Source organism: Leopardus geoffroyi, chromosome A1 (assembly GCF_018350155.1).
Source record: "Leopardus geoffroyi isolate Oge1 chromosome A1, O.geoffroyi_Oge1_pat1.0, whole genome shotgun sequence".
Lineage (NCBI taxonomy): Eukaryota > Metazoa > Chordata > Mammalia > Carnivora > Felidae > Leopardus > Leopardus geoffroyi.
Genome location: NC_059326.1, coordinates 89871987 through 89899751, shown reverse-complemented (window position 1 = coordinate 89899751; position 27765 = coordinate 89871987). Strand labels below are relative to the sequence as shown.

General features: G+C 42.3%; 1 protein-coding gene across 4 annotated transcripts in view; it reads right to left on the bottom strand.

Annotated features, from left to right (window-relative positions):
• MAPK9 (mitogen-activated protein kinase 9) overlaps positions 1-27765 on the bottom strand; it is a 59654-nt gene that overhangs the window by 20598 nt on the left and 11291 nt on the right. For 3 of the 4 annotated variants that reach the window (XM_045484533.1, XM_045484544.1, XM_045484524.1), the window contains exons 2-5: positions 21485-21655; positions 9974-10103; positions 6974-7032; positions 2316-2454 (exon numbers count right to left, since the gene is read on the bottom strand). In XM_045484533.1, the coding sequence (XP_045340489.1) occupies positions 2316-2454; positions 6974-7032; positions 9974-10103; positions 21485-21606 (450 nt within the window). In that variant the 5' untranslated portion in view covers positions 21607-21655. Of the gene's footprint in view, positions 1-2315; positions 2455-6973; positions 7033-9973; positions 10104-20810; positions 21047-21484; positions 21656-27765 lie in introns of those variants that run through there. The other variant, XM_045484550.1, reaches the window with a different exon arrangement.

Sequence of the window (27765 nt, the reverse complement as noted above, 5' to 3'; positions counted from 1 at the left end):
CATTTGCTCAGGTGTCCTCAGGTTTCAAAACATTGTGCTGGGCAATGCAGACACCTTTTTGGACTTTGGACTCTTTTTGACTTTGTGGTCAGCAGGAGTGGGACCAACCTTCAGGGATGGAACATTCTGTAACATGGGCATATGTGTGCCTCAGCCCTGAAAAGGTCCCCAGGAATGTGAAGGTATTGCTTCCCCATGAATCTCCTGCTCCAAGAAGGGAGAAACAAGTGAGGCAAAGCGTTTCCCTTTACAAAACTGATAAGGCTGAACATTACGAGGCCTAGTAATAATAAGGCTGGAAATTTATTCTAAAACGTGAATTTAACAAAAAATGTGTTCAAGAGTGTCTTCGTTTATATAAAGGCCTATGAAAATTTTAGGAAGAGAAATAGAGTGGTATGTTGGGAAGTCTTTATTTTTAATTAAAAAAATTAATATTACTTATAATGCTAAGTGAAAGAAGGCAGAGACAAACGCCATATTTCACCCATATGTGGAATTTAAGAAACAAAACAAACAAAAAAAAAACAAGCAAAGGGATAAAAAAGAGAGAAAGAGAGAGAGAGAGAGAGAGAGAGAGAGAGACAGACAGACAGACAAACCAAGAAACAGACTCTTAACTCTAGAGAACAAACTGATGGTTGCCAGAGGGGAAGTGAGTAAGGAATGGGTTAAATAGGTGATGGGGATTAAGGAGGGCACATGTTGTGATGAGCACTGGGTGATGTATAGAACTGTTGAATCACTATACTGTACACCTGAGACTAATATTACACTATATGTCAACTAACTGGAATTTAAATAAAAACTTAAAAAAGAGAAGTAATGCTATTTTTAAACCAAATTTGTATTATTCGAACTGAACACTTGGTGGCAGCAAAGGCCACATTTTAAGAAACAGCACCCAGTCAGGAGGACGTCTCAGTATGTGATGCGCCAGACAGGCCCTGGGAGAACCAGGTACGCTGCCCACGCATGCTGGCTTTGGGGTCACAGACCTGAGGCCCAGGACGAGGATGAGGGGCGAGGGCAGCTTAGTCCTCTCAGAATGGGTGGGCTGTGCCTCTGTGGCCAACATTTCCTGGCACCTAAATGATCTACTCTGCACCACTGAAAATCTCTCTATTCTTTTCTATGTGAATAGGCTTCATTGTTCCTGTCTCACTATCTTTCTCCCTGCACAGATTTTCGTTCAGAGAAATTACAACTTCTTGATGTTGGAAGAGAATATCTAACAACAGTCTGTCAACAAAATTAGTATGGTAATAACGTAGGGAATGCTAAGAATGTTTCCAACAAAATTATATTATCTGCCTATAGCCCTCACACAACATTTTAGTTGTTAAAGAAAAAATCTATCATGATGGTCTGCTTACACAGTGCTACAAGTCAAAAAATAAACAAGAACTCCTAAAACCAGCTTACAGAATTACACTGTATCTCACTGGTTTTTAAATGTTACTTCCTGATAGTCCAGGCAGCTGTCGTTCAAATCCCAGGAGAGCCCAGTCAAGAGGCCCACCCAAGGCCATTCCCAGAGTTCCCAACAGTGGGGCTGGGATGCTGGAGTGGCAAAATTTTACAACATAAGAAATGGATATTTGGCCCATAATTTAGGTAAGATTTCTCAAGCAATGGTATAATTTACTACTTAGCCTCTAACCATTCCCAACCCCAAACCTAAATTCCTGGCTCTTTAAAAATGCCATTTCAAATAATGGTGAATATATTAATAGATGAGTCTGGGTAAATAGTTTGGAATAATTTTGTAGTTCTCTGTACTGTTCTTGTAATTTTTAAGTCACTTCAAAATTAAAGGTTAAAATTTTATTTTTTTCTTTTGCAGCATCAAATGGAGCAGCTCAAGCCTACATCCAGGGTGGCTCAAGCGGGCTGGGGAGAACCAGGCACTTCACAAAATCATCTTCTACTCTCAACAGGATTTGGAAACTCGACACGATCCCACGGTTTCTTTGGATTCTCAATGCTGACAACTTTAAAAAAAAAATTGGGGTGCCTGGGTGGTCGGTTAAGTGTCCAACTTTGGCTCAGGTTATGATCTCATGATTAGGGGGTTTGACTCCCGCATCAGGCTCTGTGCTGACAGCTTAGAGCCTGGAGCTTGCCTTGGATTCTGTGTCTCCCTCTCTCTGCCCCTCCCCTACTTGCCCTCTCTCTGTCTCTGTCTCTCTCTAAAATAAACAAACATCAAAGAATTTTTTTTTGAAAATATTAAATTCTTTTGTACCTTGAGAATCACGGTAACAAAATGATTGTGATTTTAAAAACAAAACTGACACGGCATCACTACTTACTCTATGAATTATACCAGCTGAATGCAGATGTTTAATACCACAGAGCATCTGGTAGAGAAGGTAGGACATTCTTTCATGGTCCAACTCCATATGAATAACCTGACATAAGTTAGCATCCATTAATTCCATGACCAAATACCTGAGGAAAAAAAAGATCAGCCATGTACACATAAAAATTACCCCAAATTCCTTCATGGTTACTAAACTGTATTTATAGGAAACAGTAATAACTTACTACCTAGTTATTGCACTGGCTAAAGCAAAAAAAGAAAAGAAAAGGAAAAGAAAATAAAAGAAAGATAACTTTCCTCCAAACATTTATAAGGTATCCTGTCAAGAAGTAAACATATAATGGAACTTAGTAGAAGCTTAGGAAAAAACTGCCACTGTGATGTATTTCAAGTTAAAGACAAAACAATTTTATATCATAGTAAATAGAATCTCAAAATTCAAATTCTCCTAAATCTTTATATTTTTTTTTTGCTACTGGATCATACTTACCAGGATAGAAACCATGCTGTTACTTGCTTCACCTTAAGAAAATTTCTGACCTTGGGGCACCTGGGTAGCTCAGTCGGTTAAGGCTCTGAGTTCGGCTCAGGTCATGATCTCATGGTTCATGAGTTCGAGCCCCGTGTCAGGCTCTGTGCTGACAGGTTGGAGCCTGGAGTCTGCTTCAGATTCTGTGTCTCCCTCTCTCTCTGCCCCGACCCCACTCACACTCTTTCTCTCAAAAAATAAAGGTTAAAAAATTTTTTTAAAAAATTAAAAAAAAAAAAAGAAAATTTCTGACCTTCTTCTCCCACCAGCTGTGCTCCAGATTCTTATTCTCTCTGCAAGCAAAACTCCCCAAAGAGGTCTGTATACTTGGCATCTCCAATTCTTCTCCCATTTTCTTTTACTCCCATTTTGAGTAAGTGGGGCATAAGCCCCACCCCTCTGCTGACACTGTCCTCCTCAAGGCTCCTGATGACTTACTGCCGTGTCAAAATGTCCCTGGCTGATTGTGCCCTGCTCCTTTCCCCAACTTCTTACCATTGGGGCTGCCAACCCTTGGTCCTCGGCCTCCTCCTCTTCTCTATCACAAGTCTTGGTCATCTACTCTGATCTCTGATCTCAATGCTTTAAATACCATTCACAGACCATCAACTCTCAAGTTCCTACCCTCCACCCAGGCCCATCTCCCAAACGCCCAGTTCCCAGGCCGACTTGGGCATCCAAGAGATGTCTCGAGGCCCATGTCCAACACTGATCCCGGCTTCTACCTCGCCCTCCAGTCTGCTCAGCCTGCAGCCCACCTCATTTCAGCTGGGAGCACCTTCAACCTAGAAGGGGCTTGGGCCAGCGCCAGGCTCCACTCTCGACTCCCCTACCCTCACACTGCAGTCCTCCACAGAGGAGTCCTCCACATTACAATCCTCACACTACCGTCCTCACACCACAATCCTCCACGGTGGAGTCCTCCACACTGCAGTCCTCCGCACCGCATTCCTCACACTGCAGTCCTCACACTGCGGTCCTCACACCGCAGTCCTCCACGCCACAGTCCTCCACACTGCAGTCCTCCATGCCGCAGCCCTCACACCGCAGTCCTCCACGCCGCAGTCCTCACACTACAGTCCTCCACACCGCAGTCCTCATACTACAGTCCTCCACACTGCAGTCCTCACGCCGCAGTCCTCACACTACAGTCCTCTACAATGTAGTCCTCCACACTGCAGTCCTCACACTACAGTCCTCCACACTGCAACCCTCACACTGCAGTCCTCCACGCCGCAGTACTCACACTACAGTACTCCACACCGCAGTCCTCACGCCGCAGTCTCCACAGTGCAGTCCTTCATACCGCAGTCCTCACACTACAGTCCTCCACACCGCAGTCCTCACACTACAGTCCTCCGCACTGTAGTCCTCCACGCTGCAGTCCTCCACACCACAGTCCTCCATGCCGCAGTCCTCACACTACAGTCCTCACACCATAGTCCTCCACACCGCAGTCCTCCACACTGCAGTCCTCACACTGCAGTCCTCCATGCCGCAGTCCTCACACAGCAGTCCTCCACGCTGCAGTCCTCACACAGCAGTCCTCCACGCCGCAGTCCTCACACCGCAGTCCTCCACGCCGCAGTCCTCACGCCGCAGTCCTCCATGCCGCAGTCCTCACGCCGCAGTCCTCCATGCCGCAGTCCTCACACCGCAGTCCTCCACGCTGCAGTCCTCACACCGCAGTCCTCCATGCCGCAGTCCTCACACCACAGTCCTCACACTACAGTCCTCCACGCCGCAGTCCTCACACTGCAGTCCTCCACACCACAGTCCTCCATGCTGCAGTCCTCACACTACAGTCCTCACACTATAGTCCTCCACACTGCAGTCCTCCACACTGCAGTCCTCACACTACAATCCTCTATGCTACAGTCCTCCACACTGCAGCTCTCACACTGCAGTCCTCCACGCCGCAGTCCTCCACGCTGCAGTCCTCCACGCCTCAGTCCTCACACTGCAGTCCTCCACACCGCAGTCCTCACACCGCAGTCCTCCATGCTGCAGTTCTCACACCGCAGTCCTCACACCACAGTTCTCCACACTGCAGTCCTCATATCGCAGTCCTCCACGCCGCAGTCCTCACACTACAGTTCTCCACGCCGCAGTCCTCACACTACAGTCCTCACACCACAATCCTCACGCTACAATCCTCCATGGTGGAGTCCTCCACACTGCAGTCCTCCACACCGCCTTCCTCATGCTGCAGTTGTCATGCTGTGGTCCTCCATGGTGGAGTCCTCCACACTGCAGTCCTCACATTGCAGTCGTCACATTGCAGTCCTCACATTGTAGTACTCACACCACAGTCCTCCATGCCACAGTCCTGCACATTGCAGTCCTTGCACCACCGTCTCCACACTGCAGTTCTCCACACCCCAGTCCTCCACACCGCAACCCAGAAACCAAAGTTATTTTTTGAAAATATAAATGTAAGTCAGAGACGCTCATGCCTCTGCTCAAGCCTCACTGCCTTGTCTTAGAGTAGAAGGAAGTCCTTACAATAGCCCAGAGGCCTGGCAGTGTCTGGCCCCATCACTTCTCTGAGCGTCCCCCACTTCTCTCCTCTGCTGCCCAACTCCAGCCACACCGGCCACTTGCAACTCAGAGCCCACCAGGAATGGCCCCACTTCCACACCTTCTGCTGTTCCTTCTATCTTGATACCATCTTCCCTCAAATACCTGTAGGACTAACCCCTCACCTTCTTCAAGGCTTTCTTCAAATGTCACCAATCCAGTGATGTCTTTCTCCTACCACCCTGCTTACGATTGCAGCCTGACTCCTAACTGCCAGCACTACTGACCCCTACACTATGCCCCACTTCTTCCAGAGCACTTGCCACATTCTTATGATGGCATCATTGCCCTGCTTGTGCTGATTGCTTACCTTCTCTGGCCTTCTCAAAAGCTCTCAGAAGGACTATGACCACCCGCAATTTTTTTTTTTTAAGTAGGCTCCAAGCCCAGCACAGAACCTAATATGGGGCTTGAACTCACAACTCTGATCAAGACCTGAGGGGAGATCAATCAAGAGTCAGATGCTTAAGGGGCATCTGGGTGGCTCAGTCGGTTAAGTGTCTGACTTTGGCTCAGGTCATGACCTCGTGGTTTGTGGGTTCAAGCTCTGGGTCGGGCTCTGTGCTGACAGCTCAGAACCTGGAGGCTGCTTTGGATTCTGTGTCTCCCTCTCTCTCTGCCCCTACCCTGCTTGCGCTGTCTCTATCTCTCAAGAATAAATAAACATTAAAAAAAGAATTAAAAAAGAAAAGAGTCAGATGCTTAAGAAACTGAGCCACCCAGATGCCCCTCACCTGCAATTTTAAATAATAAAAGGGATTTTTGCCTGCTTTGGGTCACTAAAGTATGCCAGGTCCAAGAGAGTGCTTAGCACACAAATGGCAATCAAATATTTTTTCAATGAATACACCAGTAAATTTAGGATGAATTGGGCATTTCAATATGATAAATTAACATTTTATTCTAAGATAATTCTATTTCAGATTGTGGAAACATACAATATTTAACAACATAATCATTTCAAATAATAATTATAAACACTCAAACCCTACAATCCTGGGTTTTGGGGGAGTGGAGAAAAACATTTTGTATTTCAGCAAAGTGAATTGGCAGCATTAATGGTCACTGTCTCCTCTGAAGAATTATTTTCGGTCATCCTTTACCTGTTATAGAGATGATAATATCTAGGCACAAATACTGAATATTATTATCGATCTTTCTTAACATTTCTCCAGAGAAAAAAGTGTCTATCATTAAAACTATACTGCTACTTGGGGCGCCTGGTTGGCTCAGTCGATTAAACGTCCAACTCTGGATTTCGGCTCAGGTCACGATCTCAGTTTGAGGGATTGAGACCAGCGTTTGGCTCCATGCTGGCAGCGCAGAGCCTGCTTGGGATTCTCTCTCTCCCTCTCTCTGACCCTCCGCTGCTCACATGTGCTCTCTCTCTCTTTCTCTCTCTCTTAAATAAATAAACAAACAAACAAATAAATAAATGTATAGCTACTACCTACATTTCCTAAGTAAAACAAGCAGTTACTTTTCTAAGTTTTCAGTCTTTGATACACAGTGCATCACTGAGTAAAAATGATACTTACACATCTTGAAATTCTTCTAGAGTCTTCTGTGGTGTAAACACATTTAACAAACTAATTATCTGAAAAGAAAATTTATTTTACCTCAGCATGTCGTAACTTTAACTATAAAAATTAAGTTTAACGTTAAAAGGTACTAAAACTGAAAAACAAATCACAGCAGAACTTAGTATTTATTATTGTTATTAGCTTTACCAAAATATCCTATTACGTGGCATTTGAGAAAAGTAAAATGATTAGGGTTCTCACCTTGGAAATAAGATGTACTTTTAATCAAATCACATTTTATGTGTTTCTAGTAACTTATTATGACAGAATTTTAACATATAATGTCTTTCAGGCTCTGAACATAAAAGAATAGAAATTGTGGGTAGAAAAAGACTAAACAAAGCAATATGTTAACTGTGAAAACTTAAATACTATCTACAAATTTCTAAAGCTTTGAAATATGAAGGTGAAACTTGTATCTTTTGTATGATGAAGATGAACCCCTCACAGTGTTATGTATTTACTTAAAGAGGGTTCTAGAAAGGCCTCTACCACAGGCCTTGGTCCTGGCACCCCAACAGTTAAGTGATGAGTCCCACTGCTTGAGCATCAAACACACATCCTCAGTCATTTCAAATGACCAAGGGAAAGAGGAATGATTCAGTATATAGAACCGGGGTGGCTGGTTAACCGAGGGAAAAATAAAATCGGATCCATACTTCAATCTTCACATCAACTCCAAATGGAACAAAGATTTAAACGTAAATGATGAAATCATAAAACATTAAAACATGGATAAACATTTATGTAATTCTAATGTAGAAAAGCCTTTTTCTAAGCATGACAGGAAACCTACAAAATTTTATTACATTAAACCCAAACTGAAATTAAAAAAAAAAAAAAGCATGGCAAAAACAACTTAATTGGGGTCAAATGGAAAAGAAGTGAGAGTTGGTAGCTTTAGCATCCAAAGATCCTCCCTAAATGCATAAGAAAGACACCAACAGCCCAAGAGAAAAATGGACAAAGGCCACAGAAAACAAATTCTTTAAAAATAAATGGCTAATAGACATATGGAAAAGAACTCAACTTCACAAGTAAGAATAAGATATCATTTGTCATCTCTTAGATTAGTAAAGTACAACAAAAATCTCAGATAGTCTTTTATAAATATACATATATATATGTATATATATACACACACACACACACACACACATACATACACGTATATGTATACATATGTGTATATATATACACACACGTATATGTATACATATGTATATGTGTGTGTGTATGTGTGTGTGTGTGTGTGTGTATAAATGTTTATTCATTTTTGAGAGGTGGGGAGGGGCAGGGAGAGAAGGAGACAGAAGCTCTGAAGCAGGCTCTGGGCTGACAGCAGTAAGCCTGATGCGGGGCTCAAACTCAGGAACCATGAGATCATGACCTGAGCTGAAGTTGGACACACAACCGACTGAGCCATCCAGGCACCCCATTCTCAGATACTCTTAATGGAAGTGTAAAATTGATGGTCTTTCTTGAGGTCAATGTGTCAGCATATATTAAAACCAGAAGTGCGCAGAGTATGCTTTGGCCAAGAAGTTGACCTGGACAAGCGTGCGACGTACATGTTAAGGATGTTTGTGGCAGTATTGATTATAATAGCAAAAACTGGAAACAATCTAAATATCCAGGAACAGGTGACTAGTTAAATAAATACTGTGCATCTGTACCATTTAAAAAATGGTTTCCATCTATGTTCATTAATATATCTGAGCTCCAGAAACATTCCATGAGGGAAAAAGCAGTATTTACGATAACACAGAAGGTCTAGTTCATGTGTGTATGTACATACATATGTAAGAATGCTCACCAAAATGTTAATGATAATGAACTGTGGGATTCAAGGATTTTTGCCTCTTTGTTTATATTGTTTGAATTAAAAAAATAATAACCATACTTTTGTATAATCTGAAAAAAAATTTTAAATATAAAAGTAAAATAAAGCATACACTGGAGAAATTAAAAACAAACTCAAAAGAATAAACTTATCTTAGTTTGTGTGTGATGTCCCTATACCAGAAAGATCCAGCATTTATGCTAAAACAAAGGGAGCAGCATGAAATTGAGTGTAGTCTTAAATACTCATCAACAAAAAAAGGGGTCACAAGGGGTGATCTCCAAAGACCCTTCCAGACATAACATGTGATGATTTTTTTTATAACAAGGCAAGGTTATCAAAATCATGCTTACAATAATGCTTAGAGACTAGTGGTGGACATCCAATGTGCCCGAGTACCTCATTTTCTGGAAACTTACAATTTCTCCTTAAAATTTACAGTGCTTTGATTTCTGTGGAGATGCCAAGTACAGCTATCTTGAATATCACACCATCTACTGACATATTTAAACCTGAAATGTCCACAGTACAAGGTAAAAAGCTACTTCTAGAACAACGTTTTTCTAAAAAGAATAGGTAGTGTCTCAGTTTGTTAGGTTCATACTATTGCCATTTTATAGAAATAGAAATACTGAAACTCAAATGGTTACAGGGTTAATTGATATTGCTAACCCTCTTCAGTGACCCAAACTGGACCATGCTGCTTCTGGCTGACTTCAATTTCCCCAAGGTTAATTAAGAATTTTATCAACAGGGGTGCCTGGGTGGCTCAGTCGGTTAAGCGTCTGACTCTCGGTTTCAGCTCAGGTCATGATCTCACGGTCTCATGGGTTCAAGCCCCACATGGGGCTCTGTGTTGCCAATTCAGAGCCTGCTTGGGATTCTCTCTCTTCCTCTCCTTCTGGCCCTGCCCCACTCATGCTGTCTCTCTCAAAACAAATAAACTTAAAAAAGTTATTTAAAAAAAGAATTTTATAAATAAAATATAACCATTTAAATGGTTACTGTTATTAGCAGTTTACCCTAAGTCTAAACCCAACATATATCCAAAGACCCAGAAGATTATCCCATTATGGAGAACATTATATGGAGAAAACATAGACATAACTTACATTTTTATGATTGACACATTTTAAGAGGACGAGTTCACGATAAGCTCTCTTTGCATGGGTTTGATTCTGAAAAGGACGGCTTAGTTTCTTGACTGCAACATTTATCCCAAGAACTGTATCAAAAGCAGCACTATAATTAGGAAATATAATAAGGAACCCATTAGGATGATTCTGGAAAATACTGCAATGTAGAATGTACATTCAAGGCATTATCTTTTTAAATAAGTAACAAATAAGGAAATCTCTTTCTGCTTGTTTCTACTCAAGGTACTTCTACACGTCAAGACCAAGGTAAGTTGTCTGAGAATGTGGGACGGACTCACTGCTCTGCAGAGGTACAGACAGGGCAGCTACAGTTAGGATGGGATTCAACGATTCTTTGCACACTGACTTCTCATCATATTAGTTGATATCATTATATTCGGAACCAAGTAATTCAATACACAGGATGTAAGACCAGTCAAGAAACGAAGTCTTCAGTTTAAATATGCCAATAAGTTGGGGCGGGGGGGGGGGGTCACTGGTTATCACAGAATAAAATAGAAGTATATTCTGGAGTATCATGGTGGAGGAAATGGTTGAGATCATGAGAAGAATATAATAAATATAAGTTTTGATTGTGTTTTTCCCAGACAAAAAAAATCTAAAGAGAAAACAGAAGCCAAGATCTCAGCTCATGGTAAATCCTCAAGATACAAAACCGCTAACGTAAGCAATTACTATATATAAAATTCTACTAGAAATAACTCCTTGTACTGTTATAGTAAGAATAAAATCCTGCAGAGGCTGTGTTTCTGGCATCTCAAGTTCCCAGTTGAAATTTATAGTTCCTTTTCCTCCAGAAAATAGGGAGAAATGAGTAGCCTGATGGTACATTTTGTACAAATTAGTACTAATAGTACATCAGAGGTTAAAAGCTGCCAAAGACCACCTCAGAAGTGAAGCACCATTTAAAACACTGTTTCTATTTATTCTATTCAGTTTGTAACATTGTTTCCACTTATACACTTCTATTAATTTTTTTTTTTTTTTGCCAACAGCCCTAACTTAATTGAATGGGTTTTAAATTGAAGGCTGTCCGTGGTAGCATTTGGTTAATGATTAGAAACTTCACGTGGCTTTGTAATTGTTTCTCTTTAATTCAGTTCACATTATGTGTACACGTATACACATATGTAAATCCACATGCCTATATGGAAATGCATCATTCATATGAATTATAAAATGTTAAAGATAAATCTATTGTGCAACAGATAATTAATGTACATATATACACGTGCATTTGTACCTACATATATTTTTCAGTGTTAAGAACTTGAAAACAGACACACCTTTCTTGATCTCAAAAGTTTTGTCCCAAATGAGCCAAATGGACTAATTCTGAGCCTCTGAGCAGACACCTACTTCCCCACTAGTAGTTTGAACTGCGGGAGCAACCCCCTTCGATTTTTCCTGGTTTTAATTCTTGTGGTCACTTCTCAACTCCAGATGAATATACTTTTATTACCGTTTCCTCATGTATCAACTTCAGAAATTGTCTGTCTACTCCGCCAAACTGAAGATTTAACCACTTACTCGAAACCCCCAACTCTTCCCAGCTTTTTGCTCTCACGTCATTTTGAACTTTTCCCTTGGTTACCTTTGTAACTTGAAACAACGTGCCTAAATTTCTTGTTCCATCAACCTTCAAGGGAGCCTCTGGACTCCCAGTATGTAAGATAAGACCATCACCTTCCATCTCTTTTGCCCTCAGGGCTCTACTCTCTTTCCCCTCCTCCAAACTTCTGTCTCGAATGGTCAAGCTAGAGAACATATCTGTTCGGTCTCTACAACTACGTCTTCCGTGTGTCTTCTTTCGGATGTGTCTACAAGTTGAAAGCCAAGACACACAGAGTATGTATGCATGCACATGCAAATGTCTCTAACAGCAGAGCCAGGATGACAGTTCATTTTCCAAGGATCACATGACCCTTCTTGTCACTCACAAGGGAATGAGATTGTTTCTGGCATCAAAGTCAGATGGCTTTTCTTTTCTTACATCCCATCAGTTGCTCAAACATCATGTCTTTTTAAAGCTGTTTGACACTTTAGGCCATGACTTCTTCTAGCTGTTCCACCATAAGTTTCTAATAAGCATTTTTTCTTTTTTTTTAAATATTTATTTATTTTTGAGAGAGAGAGAGAGATGGAGCATGAGAGGGGGAGGGGCAGAGAGAGAGGAAGACACGGAATCCGAAGCAGGTTCTAGGCTCTGAGCCATCAGTACAGAGCCCGAAGTGGGGTTCGAACCCATGAACTATGAGATCATGACCTAGTCGGATGCTTACCCGACTAAGCCACCCAGGCACCCCAGCATTTTTTCTTTTTAAGAGAAGAAAAATATCCCTTTCTAAAGTCTATCCCCTGTGCTTCCCACCTTCTTGCTCACATGAGCTATTGTTTAAAGTCTATTCCATTTTTTTGAAGATATGTTTTCTTGGGAGTTTCTTTCACGGCCTGCTGTAAAGCCACCACCTTGGGACTTCTTTTCACTGGTTTCCATGCTTCTGGTCATATATGTTCCTGTATTCTCTTTCTTGGTGGAGTACATCCTCAAGGAATTGCTTCAGAAAGAGTCCATGGAAGATAAATGATCTTGTTCTGCCCTCAGCCTTGACTGATAGTTTGTCTTCTGACTTCAAAATCAGCTTTCTTTTGGAACTCCACGGATTTCCAACGTTGCTTGACTCATTTTCATCCCTTTGCTTCTCTTCCTGTTCCTCAGTTCAATGATGTGTCACAAAGAATCATGTTTCGTCAGCATCCCCAAAGCCTCCCCTTACTAATCACTATCCTTCCTGTCCCCAAAGATGATAACTAATTCTGATTTTTATGATCATCACCTCCTTGCTTTTACCAGCTAAACATGCATCTTCAAGCTCCCTCCCCCTCCCACCCCCATGGCTTATTTTTGTCTGTTTTTTTTAAACCATTTGTGTCTGACTTCTTTCACTCAACATTACATCTGGGAGACTCACCTGTTGTTGTGTGTAGCTAGAATTCATTCTGTGTCATTGCTATAATATTCCTTTGCATGACTACATGACATAACGTTGATATATACTTCAGTTATTTTCAGTTTGCTAGCAATTATAAGAAACATGGTCATAAACATTCTCACACATGGCTCTGGGTCCCTTATACATGCATTTCTGATGAGTAGATAGCTAAGAGTAGGAATGCCGAAGCATTGTCAAAGTGTTTTGCTGTACCAATTTCTAGGCATTTGGTTTTTATGTATGCTGACCCTGTGTTCTATAAACGGGGCTAAGCATACTCATTAACAAATGGGAGATGGGGTCTAATCTAATCACAACAGACCCCCTCCCCCCTTTTTTTAATGTTTATTTATCTTTGAGAGAGACCGAGATAGAGCATGAGTGGAGGAGGGGCAGAGAGAGAGGGAGACACAGAATCCGAAGCAGGCTCCAAGCTCCAAGCTGTCAGTGCATAGCCTGATGTGGGGCTCGAACTCACAAACCACAAGATCATGACCTTCGCTGAAGTCAGATGCTAACCAAGCCATCCAGGTGTCCCACGACAGCTCTTTAGAAGCAGAGTTTGCTCTGGCTGGTGGGAAGAGGGGAAAGTCTGAGAGATTTTTATCTTGAGAAGGATTAGACGTGCCACTGCTGTCTTTAAGGTGGAGGGGGCCATGTGAGAAGGAATGCAGGAGCCCCTACAAGCACAATGGCCTTTGGCTGACAGACAGCGAGGGATGGGGACCTCAGACCTACAGCTGCAAGCAGCTGGGTCCTGCGAATGTGCTCGGAAGCACATTCTTTCCTGGAGCCTCCAGATAAGAGCACAGTCCAGCCAACATCTTGATTTCAGCCTCATGAGATGTTGGGCAAGAACCTGGGCAAGCCCATGCAGATTTCTGACCTATGAGAAGTATGAAATCATAAATGGGTGTTGCTTTAAAACACCAAGTTTGTGCTAACTTATTATGCCGCCGTAGAAAATGAAAACATCCTCTCTTCTGTATTTTTCTACCCTTTTGTCTCTCCAGGCTTCATTCTGAAAATTTTTTTAATGTTTATTTAGTTTTTTGGAGAGACAGGGTGTGAGCCGGAGGAGGGGCAGAGAGAGAAGGAGACATAGAATCCAAAACAGGCTCAGCTCAGAGCCTGACGCAGGGCTCGAACTCATGAGCCATGTGATCACGACCTGAGCTGAAGTTGGACGCTCAACCGACTGAGCTACCCAGGTGCCCCACTGAATTTTTTTTTTCCTGACCCACCTTTCAGATCACTAAATCTCTCTTTGGTTATATCTAATATGCCATTAAACCCATCCATTAACTTTATAATTTAATTTCTGTATCTTACAGTTCTAGAATTTCAATTTAGTTTTTTTTTTTAAGTCTTCACTTTTCTACCAAAAATTTTTCATCTTGCCTTTTACCATCCTGAACACAACGCCATAGCTATTTAAAGTTTGGATCCAATAACACTAATATCCCCTGTGGATCTGTTTCTTTTCTGTTTGTGCTGGGTCACATGCATGTTGTCTATTCTCCTGTGTGACAAGTCATTTGTGATGGTGTGTGGGGCCTCGCACTTGCAAAACTGCTTGCTATCTAGAAATAGCTTGATATCTAGAATTTAAATTCACTTCTGCTGGGCACCTGGTGGGGGGCACTAGCAATCTGGGTTCACTTCAAGTTCAGCAAATGAGGTGATTTGAGGCTGAGTGGCAGTGCCTGCAAGGGTCCATTTCTTTCAGGTTCATTCTTTTTTTTTTCTTTAATTTTTTTTTTAACATTTATTCATTTTTGAGGGACAGAGAGAGACAGACCGGGAGTGGGGGAGGGGCACAGAGAGAGGGAGACACAGAATCCGAAGCAGGCTCCAGGCTCTGAGCTGCCGGCACAGAGCCCGATGCAGGGCTCAAACCCACGAACTGTGAGATCATGACCTGAGCCAAAGCTGGATGCTCAACTGACTGAGCCATCCAGGCACCCCACCCTTTAAAAAAAAATTTTTTTTAACATTTTCTTTCGGGTTCATTTTTAACTTCTTGGGTGCAGTCCTTTTTTGGTCCCAGTTCAAGGCAAAAAGTTCACCTGGCCCCTTATAGGACCCTGGGCTCCAATCTGCTGGTCACCCAAGGCAATCCAAAGTATTACTCAATCTCTCAGCTATGCACTCTAGAATTCTCAAATGTCCTCAGGGGAAAGAGCCCCAAATTTTGGGCTTCCCCTACTAGGATTCTGTCCATCCCCAGATCCTAGTCTAGTAATTCTTCACTCACCTACTTGCTCTCTAGGTGCAAATGCTGAGCACGGGGATGGCAGGCGGATGTTGGCAGCCAACTAGCACAACTGTTTCATAGACACACTTTTAATTAACATCCCTATTTCTGGGCACTTGTTTCACCTTCGTTTTCTGTCTCTGTCATCCCTACACCTACAGCCTCTTTGGGGTTTTACTCTAGATAGGTTCTCTTCCTCACTGCAAATGTCTCAGCTACTTATTCTCACTTCCCCTGCTCTGTTTATATGCATCGAGTTTCCAATTACTTCTTACATTTCAGAGATGTGTTAAAAGCTCTCATCCCACTGACTACTGTCAGTGCCCTCCTGCTCTCTTTGTTGGGTATCTGATCCATCATTCTAATACAGAAGCTCTAAAACTGCTCACTTTAGAGGTGAGACTGTTAAGACATACAAAGACCCAAGGATTTGTCCAAGGTAACAAAGAACTACCAGTGTGTGGATCAGAGCTGGTCTTGGAGCTCAGTTTTCCCACATCACAGGTTTCCTATGCTTTACACTATAAATCTTCTTTATCGCAGAAATTTTGTTACAGACATTATATGTTTATTTACTCATACTAGTGGAGAGAAAATAAAACAGTGTAAGAAGAGGCTGACATTCATGGATGAACAGAACTAGAAAGATAAAGGACTAAAGGCTAGACTAACCATTTAATGCTCAGGTTGTAACTGTGACTTCTAGGATCTGCCAGATCTAACATTAAACTTCTTTTTTTTAAGTTAAAAACTTCATGCAAGTGTTCCATAAAACAGATAATTCTCACTATTTTGGCTGAACAACTTGAGATTTTAGGAGAAAGAAAAACTGAACAGATAAGAAAGAAATGTACACACTTTTTCCCCCGCTACAGCTTCAACAAAATCTTGCAGTTACTTAATTTTATGAAATAATATAGTTGATATTTATGAATGATTCAAAGTGATAAACATTTCAAAACTTACTTCCTAATTTATTTAATTAACATTTTTAAAATGTTTATTTTGACAGAGAGAGAGAAAGCAGGGCAGGGGCAGAGAGACAGAGAGGGAAAGAGAGAATACCAAGCAGACTCTACGCTTGACAGTGTGGAGTCCAACGTGGGGCTTGATCTCATAAACTGTGAGATCACGACCCTAGCTGAAGTCAAGAGTCGGATGCTTAACCAACTGAGCCACCCAGGCACCCCTATTTCACTAACACTTTTAATGAACAAAAATATGGAAACAAGAGGCAATTGCAAAAGCTATTCAAAATTAAGAGGCAGAATATTTTCCTCTGGTCCCAGCTCTTCCACTTAATCCCAGACCAGTACCTGCACTTTGGTGTCGCTGCACCCTAGTCCCTAGGTCTTCATAAAGCTCTAGTTTACACAGATGACTGACAAGTTTTGTAAACCATGTACTATGGCTACTACATTTTATTTTCAAAAATGTAAGAACACACATGCCTCTGTTGGTTTCCTATTGCTATTGTACCAAATTACCACAAATTTGGTTTAAAACACAAATCTATTATCTTCTAGTTCTGAAGTGTGTGTGTGTGTGTGTGTGTGTGCGCTCACGTGGTGTGCACATCAATGAAGCATTTGGTTCAATCAGAGAGGAGGCTTTATTCTAAATGTGAGCTGAGATTAGCTGGGGATGTTTCATAGATGAGATTAGTCTTGAAAGACCAGTGACAGTGTCTTAAAGACTGGTGGGCTTCTGAGGACAATCCAATCCCCACATGCAGTGGGGACAAAAGTAATGGTCATGTTTGCAGGGAAAGAACGGCTACAGAGAACCAGTTATCTAGAAGTTAGGGCTTGATGGTGGGGGACACTCAGGCCCTTCTGTCACTGGAGGAAAGAAAGGGGCCTGACTGGCACCATTAGTAGTTTCTAACTAACGGTAGTTAGTAGTTTCTAGGAGAGGGTGAAAGACCCTCTCCTTGCACTGCATACTGAACACTTTTCTTTTGAGGCCCTCAAAGCAGAATGCCAATACTCACGATGCTGTGCAAAACAGATCTGGGAAAAAATCCTCAGAAGATTGGTGGAGGGGGTATCACAGGGGAAGTACTGTCTCATTCTGAGGATCACCATTGCTGTGGCTCAAGGGGACCCCAAAGCCTCAAGCCCACCGGCAAGGCGAGGAGCAGTCAGTCACCCACCCGCCTGGCCAACAGCAAGGCCACACAGACTCTGGGAGAAAGGAGCAATGACGTGATAACAGAAGGCAGGTCTCCAACTATGGGCCCAGCTCCCAGGATAGCACTTCATCTGAAGGCCAACAGATGAAACATCCCAGAAACCCAAGAAAGATTTTCACAGCTGTACACACATCTCTACCAGAAGACATCAGTCATCTGAATCAAGTTAACTAACCCCTTTTCCATACATCCTGTGAAGTTAGCCCAACAGGCTTTGGTTTGGTAACAAGTAACCGTCTGGGTTACAAAGGTAAGTGAATAGTGACATCGAAGATTATGAAATAAACTGTTAGCTGCGCATGGGCTCATCGAGTGTTAATTAATTAAGCTTAATTAGTTCCAAGTAATGACTTCTCACTTGAGCAGAAAACAACAAAAACCCAGCCTTTGATCTTGCCTTAGAATCAAAACTCAGGCTAACGGAAATGGGGATTTGCAAGAGATGAGATTTAGAACAGCATCAGGGTTTTAGCCCTCATGTACTTCTTTCTGCCTACCTTTCTGCACATGGGATAAAAGCTGCTCCCACAAGTATTAACAAAATTGTCATGAAATCATGTAAAGGAAAACATTAAGATTTAAGTGACTTTACTATTAAGATTCTGTCAATATAGAAGTCAAGCTACTACAGGGAAATGACAACATATTTTACATACTGTACAGTGTAAAAATACCATTACATACAATACTTTAGTATCAGGAATTAAATATCCAAATGACAAAATGATAAAATAGCCTTGCTGTAAGGCACCTTCCGGTTTGCCTTTTTTTTTTTTTAAAGTAGACTTCACGCCCAGTGTGGGGCTTGAACTCACAACGCTGAGATCAAGGCTGAGTGACCCAGGCATCCCTTCAGTTTGCTTTCTTTTTTTAAAGAAAATATTTGAGGTGAGATTCACAGACACACAAAATTAACCAGTTGAAAGTGAATGATTCAGTGGCATTCAGTCTATTCATGATGTTGTGCGGACACCAGCTCTGTATCATTCCAAAAGATTTCCGTCAACACAAAGGGAAAGCCCATACCCTGTAAGCAGCTGTGTCCCATCCCCCCGTCCCCCCTGCCTCTGCTAACCACCAGTCTGCATCTGCCTCCAGGCACCCACCTACTCTAGACATCTCATATAAACGTCTGGCTTCTTTCACTTAGCGTGCTCTTGAGGATCATCCATGTTGTAGCATGTGTCAGGGCTTTGGTCCTTTTATGAATCAAACCCTGTGTGTGCACAGAACACAATTTGTGCATCTAATCATCATCTCCTGATGGACATTTGGGCTACCTTCTGGCTATTGCAAATACTGCTGCTACAAACATCTGTGTACACCTTTGTTACAGTGTACAAAGCATCTGTGTAAGTTTTTGTTGGTACAATGGATTTTAATTCTTTGGGGTATATACCTAGGAGTAGTTACTGGGTCACGTGGTAATTCTGCATTGAGGATCCGTCAAACTGTTCTCCACAAGAGGCCACAGCATCTTACATTCTCACCAGCGATGCATGAGGCTTCTAACTTCTTCACATCCTTGCCAACATTTTTTATTTTCTGTTGTGTTGATCATGGCCATTCTAGTGGGTATGAAGTTGTAACTCACTGTGGTTTTGATTTCATTTCCCAAATGACTAATGATGAGCACCTCTGCATGTGCTTATTATCTATTTATATATCCCCTCTGGGGAAATTCTATTCAAGTCCTTCGGCTGTGTGTTTTTTTTTTTTTTTTTTTTTTTTTTTAATTGGGTTGTCTTTTTAAAGTTGTAAGAGTTCTTTATACATTCCGGATACTAGACGCTTACCAGATATATATGATTTGCAAACATTTCCCCATTTTGTGGGTGGTTTCTTCACTCTGTTGACAGTGTCCTTCGATGCACCAAAGTTTTAAATTTTGATGGAGTCCAATTTGTTCTTTTGTTGCTCATGTTTTTGGTGTCATTTCTAAGAATCCAAAGTCATGAAGCTTCCCTGGTTTTCTTTTAGGAGTTTATGCTTCCAGCACTTACGTTTAGGTCAATGATTTATTTTGAGTTAACCTTTTACACAATGTGAAGCAAGGGTCCAACACATGACGTGCCTTCTGCATGTGGACATACACTTGCCCCAGCACGATCTGTTGAAGAGACTGCTCTTTCCCCAATGGATGACCGTGGCGAACTTTTCCAAAATCAACCGGCCATAAATGTATGGGTTTATTTCTGGGCTCTGAGTTAAAAAAAAATTTTTTTTTAATTCAGAACTTTCCATACTATAATTCTGCCACTGCTTTTCTCAGATGAGGTTTAGCTTATAATGGCATATTAGGAACTTTTGTTTAAAAACTGAAAATTTTTTAATAAAAAATACACAACTGTGATGAATAATTTCATTATTAAACATGTCTGTAAAAATTAAAGATGAAAAGTAGCGTATACAACCTGGAAGTCAAAACCAATCTCTGCAAAATGGTATTTTATAAAGTAACATGTGATTTTACTGTTATTTACATGCTGTAATGAAGTCATTAATTTTAACTGCCTCCCATTTACAAAACCTTCCATTTTGCAATTACTTATGAACTTTTTTTACTCATGAACTTTATTTAGAATTACTTATGAACCATATTGAGAGGTTGACTCTCAATGTGGTTATTACATTAAATGTTGTTAATATCAGCCTTGCCAAATTACCTGTATCAAATTACTATGCAATTCCAAGTAAGAGATGGATTATAAATCAAAAGAATGTTTTATTGTCTAGAACTTTTTATACATTTCAAAGTGTCCTCACTTGAACCATCCAATGACTTTAAAACTTCTCTTGGCACAATGGATTTAAATAGCAATACAGTGTGTTATCTTTTGGAAATTAAGATCACCCTTATTTTAGACCCAGACTGGGCATTCCTCCCAAACAGCCCCTTCTCCTACATTAATTTTTCTGTGAAGTTCTGAATGTCATTTCCTCTTAGCTCCCAGGGCTCCAACCACCTAGGCTAAAGGGAACAACGGGAAGGACTTCCCGGATCTCAGGTCTACATAACCGAGGATCAATTACAAAGTGCTGGGTCTCTAGACTCAAAATCTCTAATGAGAACATTAAGCCCCCCTACCAGAACATCTAGAAGAGTTAGTTCTCTTTTATCTTGAATCCCCTCTGCCTACAAGTTGTAAACAGTGGATATTTAGCTCCAACACAGTTTATTTTAGATGCAAAGACAACCTTGTTTTTATTGACCCAAAAAAGAAAAAAGAAAAAAAAAAAAAAGAAAAGAAAAGAAAAGAAAAGAAAAGCCTTGCCCAGAAAACTATGTGTTGAAAAGTTCGGGAAGCGCTGATAACTGTAGTCTAGAAAACACGTGAAAGACTTTACCTTTAGCTGGCCGGTGATGTCGCGGCAGCTGACTGTCTTACCATGCAAGAGACTAAGGTTCAGGGTCAGACCAATGGTTCTGACGGGCTGGACACATGGTTGAAGTGAGACACCAAGGAAGAGACGGCCAGCCCAACCCCTCACACAGCAGCCCTTCCTGGTTAATCCATGGGGTGATAATGACACTGACTGGCCTCATCCTGCCAATGAAGGGCAAGGCACTGCAGTGACGGCGCCTAGAAATGAATAGGAGTGATTGGGGATAAAAGGGGGAGAGGGGAAAGGTGGCCAGGATGAAGAAATGAATAAAACTCCAAATTTCTGTTACAACTCACTGTCATACCTATTACTCTAGTATCTAATGACAGGGAAATGGAAAAAAAAAAAAAAAAAAAAAAAAAAAAAGAAAAGAAAAGAAAAAAAAAACAAAGGGAAAAAAAGAAAAATCACAAACTATAAATTTATGCAGCATTCTAAGAATTGAGGTCTGTATCCTACAATATGACTACATATAACTAGAGCAAGAGCTTGATCTGATATAGTTCAAAAACCTATTGCAAAGAAAAGAGTATTTTTTTTAATCATCAGCGTTTCTAAGTTCTGACAACTTCATTTTATTGGGTTTTTATTATGACAAAAACTCAGTCCATGCTATTGAAACAGAGCATACTTACCAAACAATCCCTTGGGCTCCAGAGCCAATTGGTTTCAACTGCTGGTAACGTTTCAGGACAGTGAAAGTTGAGTCTGCCACTTGCACACTGTAAAACTGACTATCACATTTACTGTCACTCATGATGTAGTATCATAGAATATTCCAAAGAGCTGGTACAGTGGTCAGGTTCCTTAAAAGAGAAACAGAATGAACATGCACTCTTTCTGAGATGATACAGGCACAGCTCACTTCATAGGGTTGCAAGTTTATTGGCATGTAAGACAACGTGGCTGTAAGTTGATAAAGTTGGTTGGACCAAGTTCTGAACTTAAGCAAAGTGCAAAACAAACAAACAAACAAAAATGCAACGACATTTCAGAGGCACAAGACCATCATGAAAGGAAGGAACATTGAGGCCCCACATGACCATGTTTTAAGGGAGCGGACTAGAAACTAACAGCTCTTCTTTTATTTGTCCATTTTTGCTAGCCATGACAGGATTATGTCACTGAGTGATTCTCATCAGCTCGCCTCCTTTGGAACTAGCTTATGCTGGGCTGCCTCAACCAGGGATGAAGGCACTGGGGAGAGGTTTCCAAGGGATTCTGTCTACAGTTCCTGCAGAAAACACAAGTGGGCCAGTCTTCTTCTAAGTCCACAAATTCAGGTGAAATGATGGAGCAGAAAGCAAGTCCTACTATATATCTAGATTGTAAAAGGAGGAAGTGATGGAACATTGGGGTGCTGGGCCTGGAGACATGGGTGTGTGGCCATGCATGCCCACTGCGCACATTGAGGCCCCACATTCCCCAAACCCCACATCACTGGTGGGCTCAATACAGACAGTTGTAGACAGAGAACCATTGTAACCTATAGTCATTAACATGGATGCTCTGACAATTATTCATGATAAACTAGTATAAACTGGTGGTTTAGGCAGCCACCTTTTGGTGGCTTAGGCAGTAGGCTGAGATCCCCACCATGCAAGAGCCTATGTGATTTTATATAGAAAACAACCAAACACAAATCAGCAGTTACACTGATTTGGATCCCTGGCTCTTGTCTGAAGATGTTTATTTAGAAGTCATAAAACTATTTCTTTTGCTCTTTTTTAAAAAATTAAAAAGCCAACAATAAAATCATAGGGGTAAACGTTATGTACTATTTAAAAACATGGAATTTAAATTTTATTCTACAGCTTCAGCAAATTCCTGTTTGTTCTACCATCTAATATTTAATGCCTACCTGCTAAGTTCTCTGGAGTGATGATTTGTATTTCAATACAGTGATGCCTAGAATTTCCATTAAACATGGAAATAAATTCATGAATAACAAGCCTAAACAAAGAATTTAAATCAAATGAATAGCTTCTCCAACTGACCACTGCTTCCCCCCCGCTTCCCCCCTCATCTTTTTAAAGTTTATTTTTATTAATTTTGGGAAAGATACAGAGAGCAAGTAAGGCAGGGGCAGAGAGAGAGAATCCCAAGCAGGCTCCATGCTCAGCATGGAGCTCGACTAGGGGCTCAAACCCATGAACCCACGAGATCATGACCTGAGCCAAAATCAAGAGTCGGATGCCCAACTGACTGAGCCATCCAGGCACCCCTCCCCCTCTTTTAACCATTCTCAGGGCAGTGGCTGAGGCACAGCTCTTAGTACCACCAGCAACTGTGATTGAATGTGCTGTACACAGGCTGGGGAGTGCCTCCGGGAGGCCAGCACTGCATTAGGTGAACCAACACACTGCTCATGACAACCTACAGTGGGATGATCAGCCCCTGCTACACTGTGAGCTAAACAGCCTGGCTGAGACACGCTGCGGTGAGGAGGGGGCCCTAAGCTCCAGGGCGGTGAGGGCAGGTCTGTGTTGCTTACTGTGGCATCTCACACTGCTGGGGACAGGACCACAATAGAAGCATTCAATAAACTTTTGCTGCTCTGACCCATAATTCAGTACCTAATGATTCCCTGACGAGGCTGCTTCATTTTACTGACATCTGAAGGAATATCTATTTCTAGAGATTATTTTTTTTTTTACAGTTTTTATGGGGCTGAGACAATTCAACTCAGCGTTTATGGGGTGCTTTTGTATAAGAAGTGGTAAGTAACATAGGTGATAAAGCAAGATCAGTTCGTCTTAAAGCAGCTAGTTAGGGGGATACTGTAACACAAGTTGCAACACAAGTTATAATAACATAAGGGCATAAGCAAAAAGTAAACCAAGGCAAAAGAGGTCCTACCCTTTGGCAGGGGTGCAGAAGACAAGGAGAGCTTCATGGAGGAGGCTGCATCTGGATCTGCCAGAGACAGACAGCAGAGGTACAGAGCTCGAGCTGACTGTGCTCAGACATGGTGAATTGCTCAAACTGGCTCTTGGGGTACAAGTGCAAAGGTTCAGAGATGGACTAGGTGAAAAGGCAGGTAGCCACTACAACCTGCTGTTTCTTTGCCTTACTGGAATACACCTGCACTGCCAGTCATTCAAAAAGCACTTCCTGACACCACTGTGGACAAAGTCCTGTGCAGGAACAGCCAGTGTGCCTGCCCTTGATGAGCTCACAGAGAGTGCACACTGCGGGCATGTTCAGGAAGAGCCCCGATGCAAGGAGACCCCTAAACCGAGAAGGACAGAGAAGGCTCTGAGCTGTGGGGAAGAGAGAGAGCATGTGCAGAGAGGTGGAGGTGCATTCTGAGTGTGAGAAGTCATTTAAGAGTTAGTTTTGCTGGGCAGTGAGGGAAAGAAGCTGGAGAGAGGAAACCAGGCCAGATCACCATGGGCCCTGGAAGCTGCTGGGAGCCATCTGGACCTGGGCCCGAGGGCTGTGGAGCCATCAAAGCAGAGAGGCATGTGCTCTGGCTTGCTTTGCTGAGGGGTCATTCAGGAAGCTGTGAAAGGGATGGACTGGGGTGGGCAGGACTGAAGGCAGGGAGGCCCAGCAAAACATGGCAGGGTTGTGGCGGATGGGGAAAAGAAGTAAATGCACGGCATGGAGGAAGAATGTGCATGACCTGTGCTGCCCAGGAGAAGATGAGGAGGAACGCGGGTGAAGCAGCTGGAGGTGGGCAGGAGATGCATGCAGTCTGCAAATCTGGCTTCAGACAGGTAAGTCTGCAGTGCCTGAGAGACAGGCAGCATGACAGCCACAGGCTGCTGACATCCTCCAGATCCTCCCTCCTTTGTTTCAGGAACAGAAGCCTCCCTATGTGAGCTGGACAAATGGCTGCCCAACTAGAGAGGACATCTGGCTGCTTTTTGGCATCCAGGTGTGGCCAGATGACCAACTTTTGGCTGATGAGATGTAAGCAGAGTGATGTGTGCCATTTCAACATCCATCCATCCATCCACCCATCCATCCATCTTGTTATCTTCCTTCCTTCCTCTCTCTCTCTCTCTCTCTCTCTCTCTTTCAAAAGCTGCTTGCTGTCCAACTTATCTTTCTCCCTTGCTGCTGGCTGGGGGAACAGCTGTCACAGACCCAGAGATGGCAGTCACATGTTGAAGCTGGTAGAGCTGCCCACTGGCCAGAGTCCTGAATGACCTTGTGGCCCAGAGCTGCCCCCCATTCTGGTCCACCTGCCCACACTCAGGCTGGTACAAACTAATCTCAACCTTGTTGAGCAACTCTGGAACTCTCTCTGCTACAGCTGTTGTAACCTATACTTTGACTGGCACACGATTAGGTTAGCTTTTGTGAATTTGGGGAGAATGTCACATCATTAGGTTAGAGAATTAACATATTTTCATCTCAAGATTTAAAGTAATTTTTATTTAATTTTTTTAAAGTTTATTTATGTATTTATTTTGAGAGAGAGAGAGAGAGAGAGAGAGAGAGAGAAGAGAAGAGAAGAGAGAGGCAGAGGGAGGGAGAGGGAATCCCAAGTAGGCTCTGCACTGTCAGTGAGGAGCCTGATGTGGGGCTCAAACTCACCAACCGTGAGATCATGACCTGAGCCAAAGTCAGACTCTTAACCGACTGAGCCACCCAGGCGCCCCTAAAGTAATTTTTAAATTAAAGTAAGTTGCCCTTAGTAGGCAGAAAAAGCTACCTAAGTGAGAAGCTGTCAAAGCCATCTTCTCCGTCAAACTTGGGCTTTGTGAACATGAGAAAGCACGCAAGAAAGCCAAGTAATTTAGCTATTAATGAAATCAACTGTTGAGATTATATTTCAACAGAATGGATGTCAGCTGGGTTTTAGAAAACAGTTTACAAATTGGGAAGTACTATATAAGAATTCTTCGTACAACCACATTATCAACACACTGAGGTGCAGGCACTGCCTTCACTTCCCTCACCAGTGGGTGCTGGTTCTGTACCTCGGCTCCAAGCAGTGGGACCCCATCTTCGCCCACGCTGCTCTGTGCTGTGCAGCCCCGGCCAGGCTGTGCTGTTACTCAGTTTCTGCAGGTCTGCCCATGTCTCCCTCCCCCAAGGCTGGTAGCACCTCAAAGGCAGGGAGGGGCTTTCTTCCCTCTCACATGTCGATAAACTTAAGGAAATGTCCAATGCCCACCAATGATCCACTGAGAAAGCTTCTAGGGGGACACACTCTGCTCCTTGGGTTCTTCAGATCTGAGGGTGGTGGGCAGAACCCAGGGGGAAGGAGTCAGCACAGCCTTTGATGAAGCCATCTGGCTCACGTCCATACCCTTCCCACTTTACCATGCTGCTTCAATGAATCCTGGTTGAATGAAAGGCTCTAATCTAAAATCCCTATTTGTCTGGGGGTGCCTGGGTAGCTCAGTTGGTTGAATATTCAGCTTTTGGTTCCTGTTTAGGTCATGATCTCATGGTTCCTGAGTTCGAGTCCCGCATTGGGCTTTGTGCTGACAGCATGGAGCCTGCTTGGGATTTTCTCTCTCCCTCTCCCCTTGCATCTCCCTCTCTCTCTCTCTCTCTCTCAAAATAAATAAAAATTTTAAAAAACTTACTAAAATCCCTATTTGTCTAAGACTGAAGACCCTTATAGAATCCCCTCCAGGATTCTAGAGTAAAATCTACCCACTCTACAGATAAACGTTGGGTAGGAGGGATGTTCCTACTTTGTTTGGAGTTTAGAATAAGCAATGCCTTTAAAAAAAAATTCTCTAGGGGTGCTTGGCTGGCTCAGTCAGTAGAGCACGTGACTCTTGATCTCAGGGTGGTTTAAGCCCACATTGGGCATGGAGCCAACTTAAAATAAAAAAATAAATAAAAATTTCAAAACAGCTTTGTATTAAAAAAAATTCTCTAACTCTAGAATCCTTTAAATATAAGCAGTTCAACTACTGTAAATATACTATTTACGTCCAAGTCTTGTGGGGACATCGGCTACCATTTACTGAGATCTCCCAATATCTCATGAGGGCCTCCTACGCACCAAGCACAAGGTAGGGATGGTTGAGAGAGCACTAACCAGACAGTCCATTCCCTCAAACCGCCAAGAGCATAATTGTCACACTACTGGGAAGTGTGTCGTAGGGGCAGACGTAGAAGTGGGCCCAAGGGCGGTGTGGGGATAGCAGCCAGTGAGTGAGCAGAGGGAGTGTGTGAGTGGGACATGGATATAAAGGAAGGTTTCCAGGACGAGTCAAGACCTGAGTGCAAGTTTGTGCACAGTATTAACCCAGGTGTGAGGGAACAGGCATTCTCATACATGCTGGTGAGCCCTGTAAGTTGGCAAAACATTTCTAGGGAGGAAAATATGTAACATCTAATAAAAATTTTAAATGCACATGACTCCTAACCTGGCCACTACAATTCTATAAATGTACCTGATAAATACATATGTACAAATGTTCAAAGACATTCGTGCAAGAATGTTTGTAGCACTTTTTATAACAGGGCAAAACAAACAAACAAAAAAACCAAAAAAAAAAAAAAAAACCCAAAAAACCAAGAAATAACCTAAAACATACACTTGGAATGAGTAAACTATGGCATAAAAGCACAAAAAAGCCATTAAAAATAATGCAGGGACTTTGTGTACTGATGAGGAATCATGTTTAAGATGAAACAAAGGAAATGAAGCAAGTTAAAGAGTGTGTATGGTAGGGGCACCTGGGTGGCTCAGTCAGTTAAGGGTCTGACTTTGGCTCAGGTCATGATCTCATGGTTCATGAGTTTGAGCCCTGCATCAGGCTCTGTGCTGACAGCTCAGAGCCTGGATGGAGCCTGCTTCCAATTCTTTGTCTCCCTCTCTCTGCCCCTCCTATGCTTGAGCTCTGCCTCTCTCTTGCTCTCTTAAAAAATAAACATTAAAAAAATTTTTTTTTAATTAAAAAAGTGCCTGTAGTAAATGTGAATATTCACAGCCCCA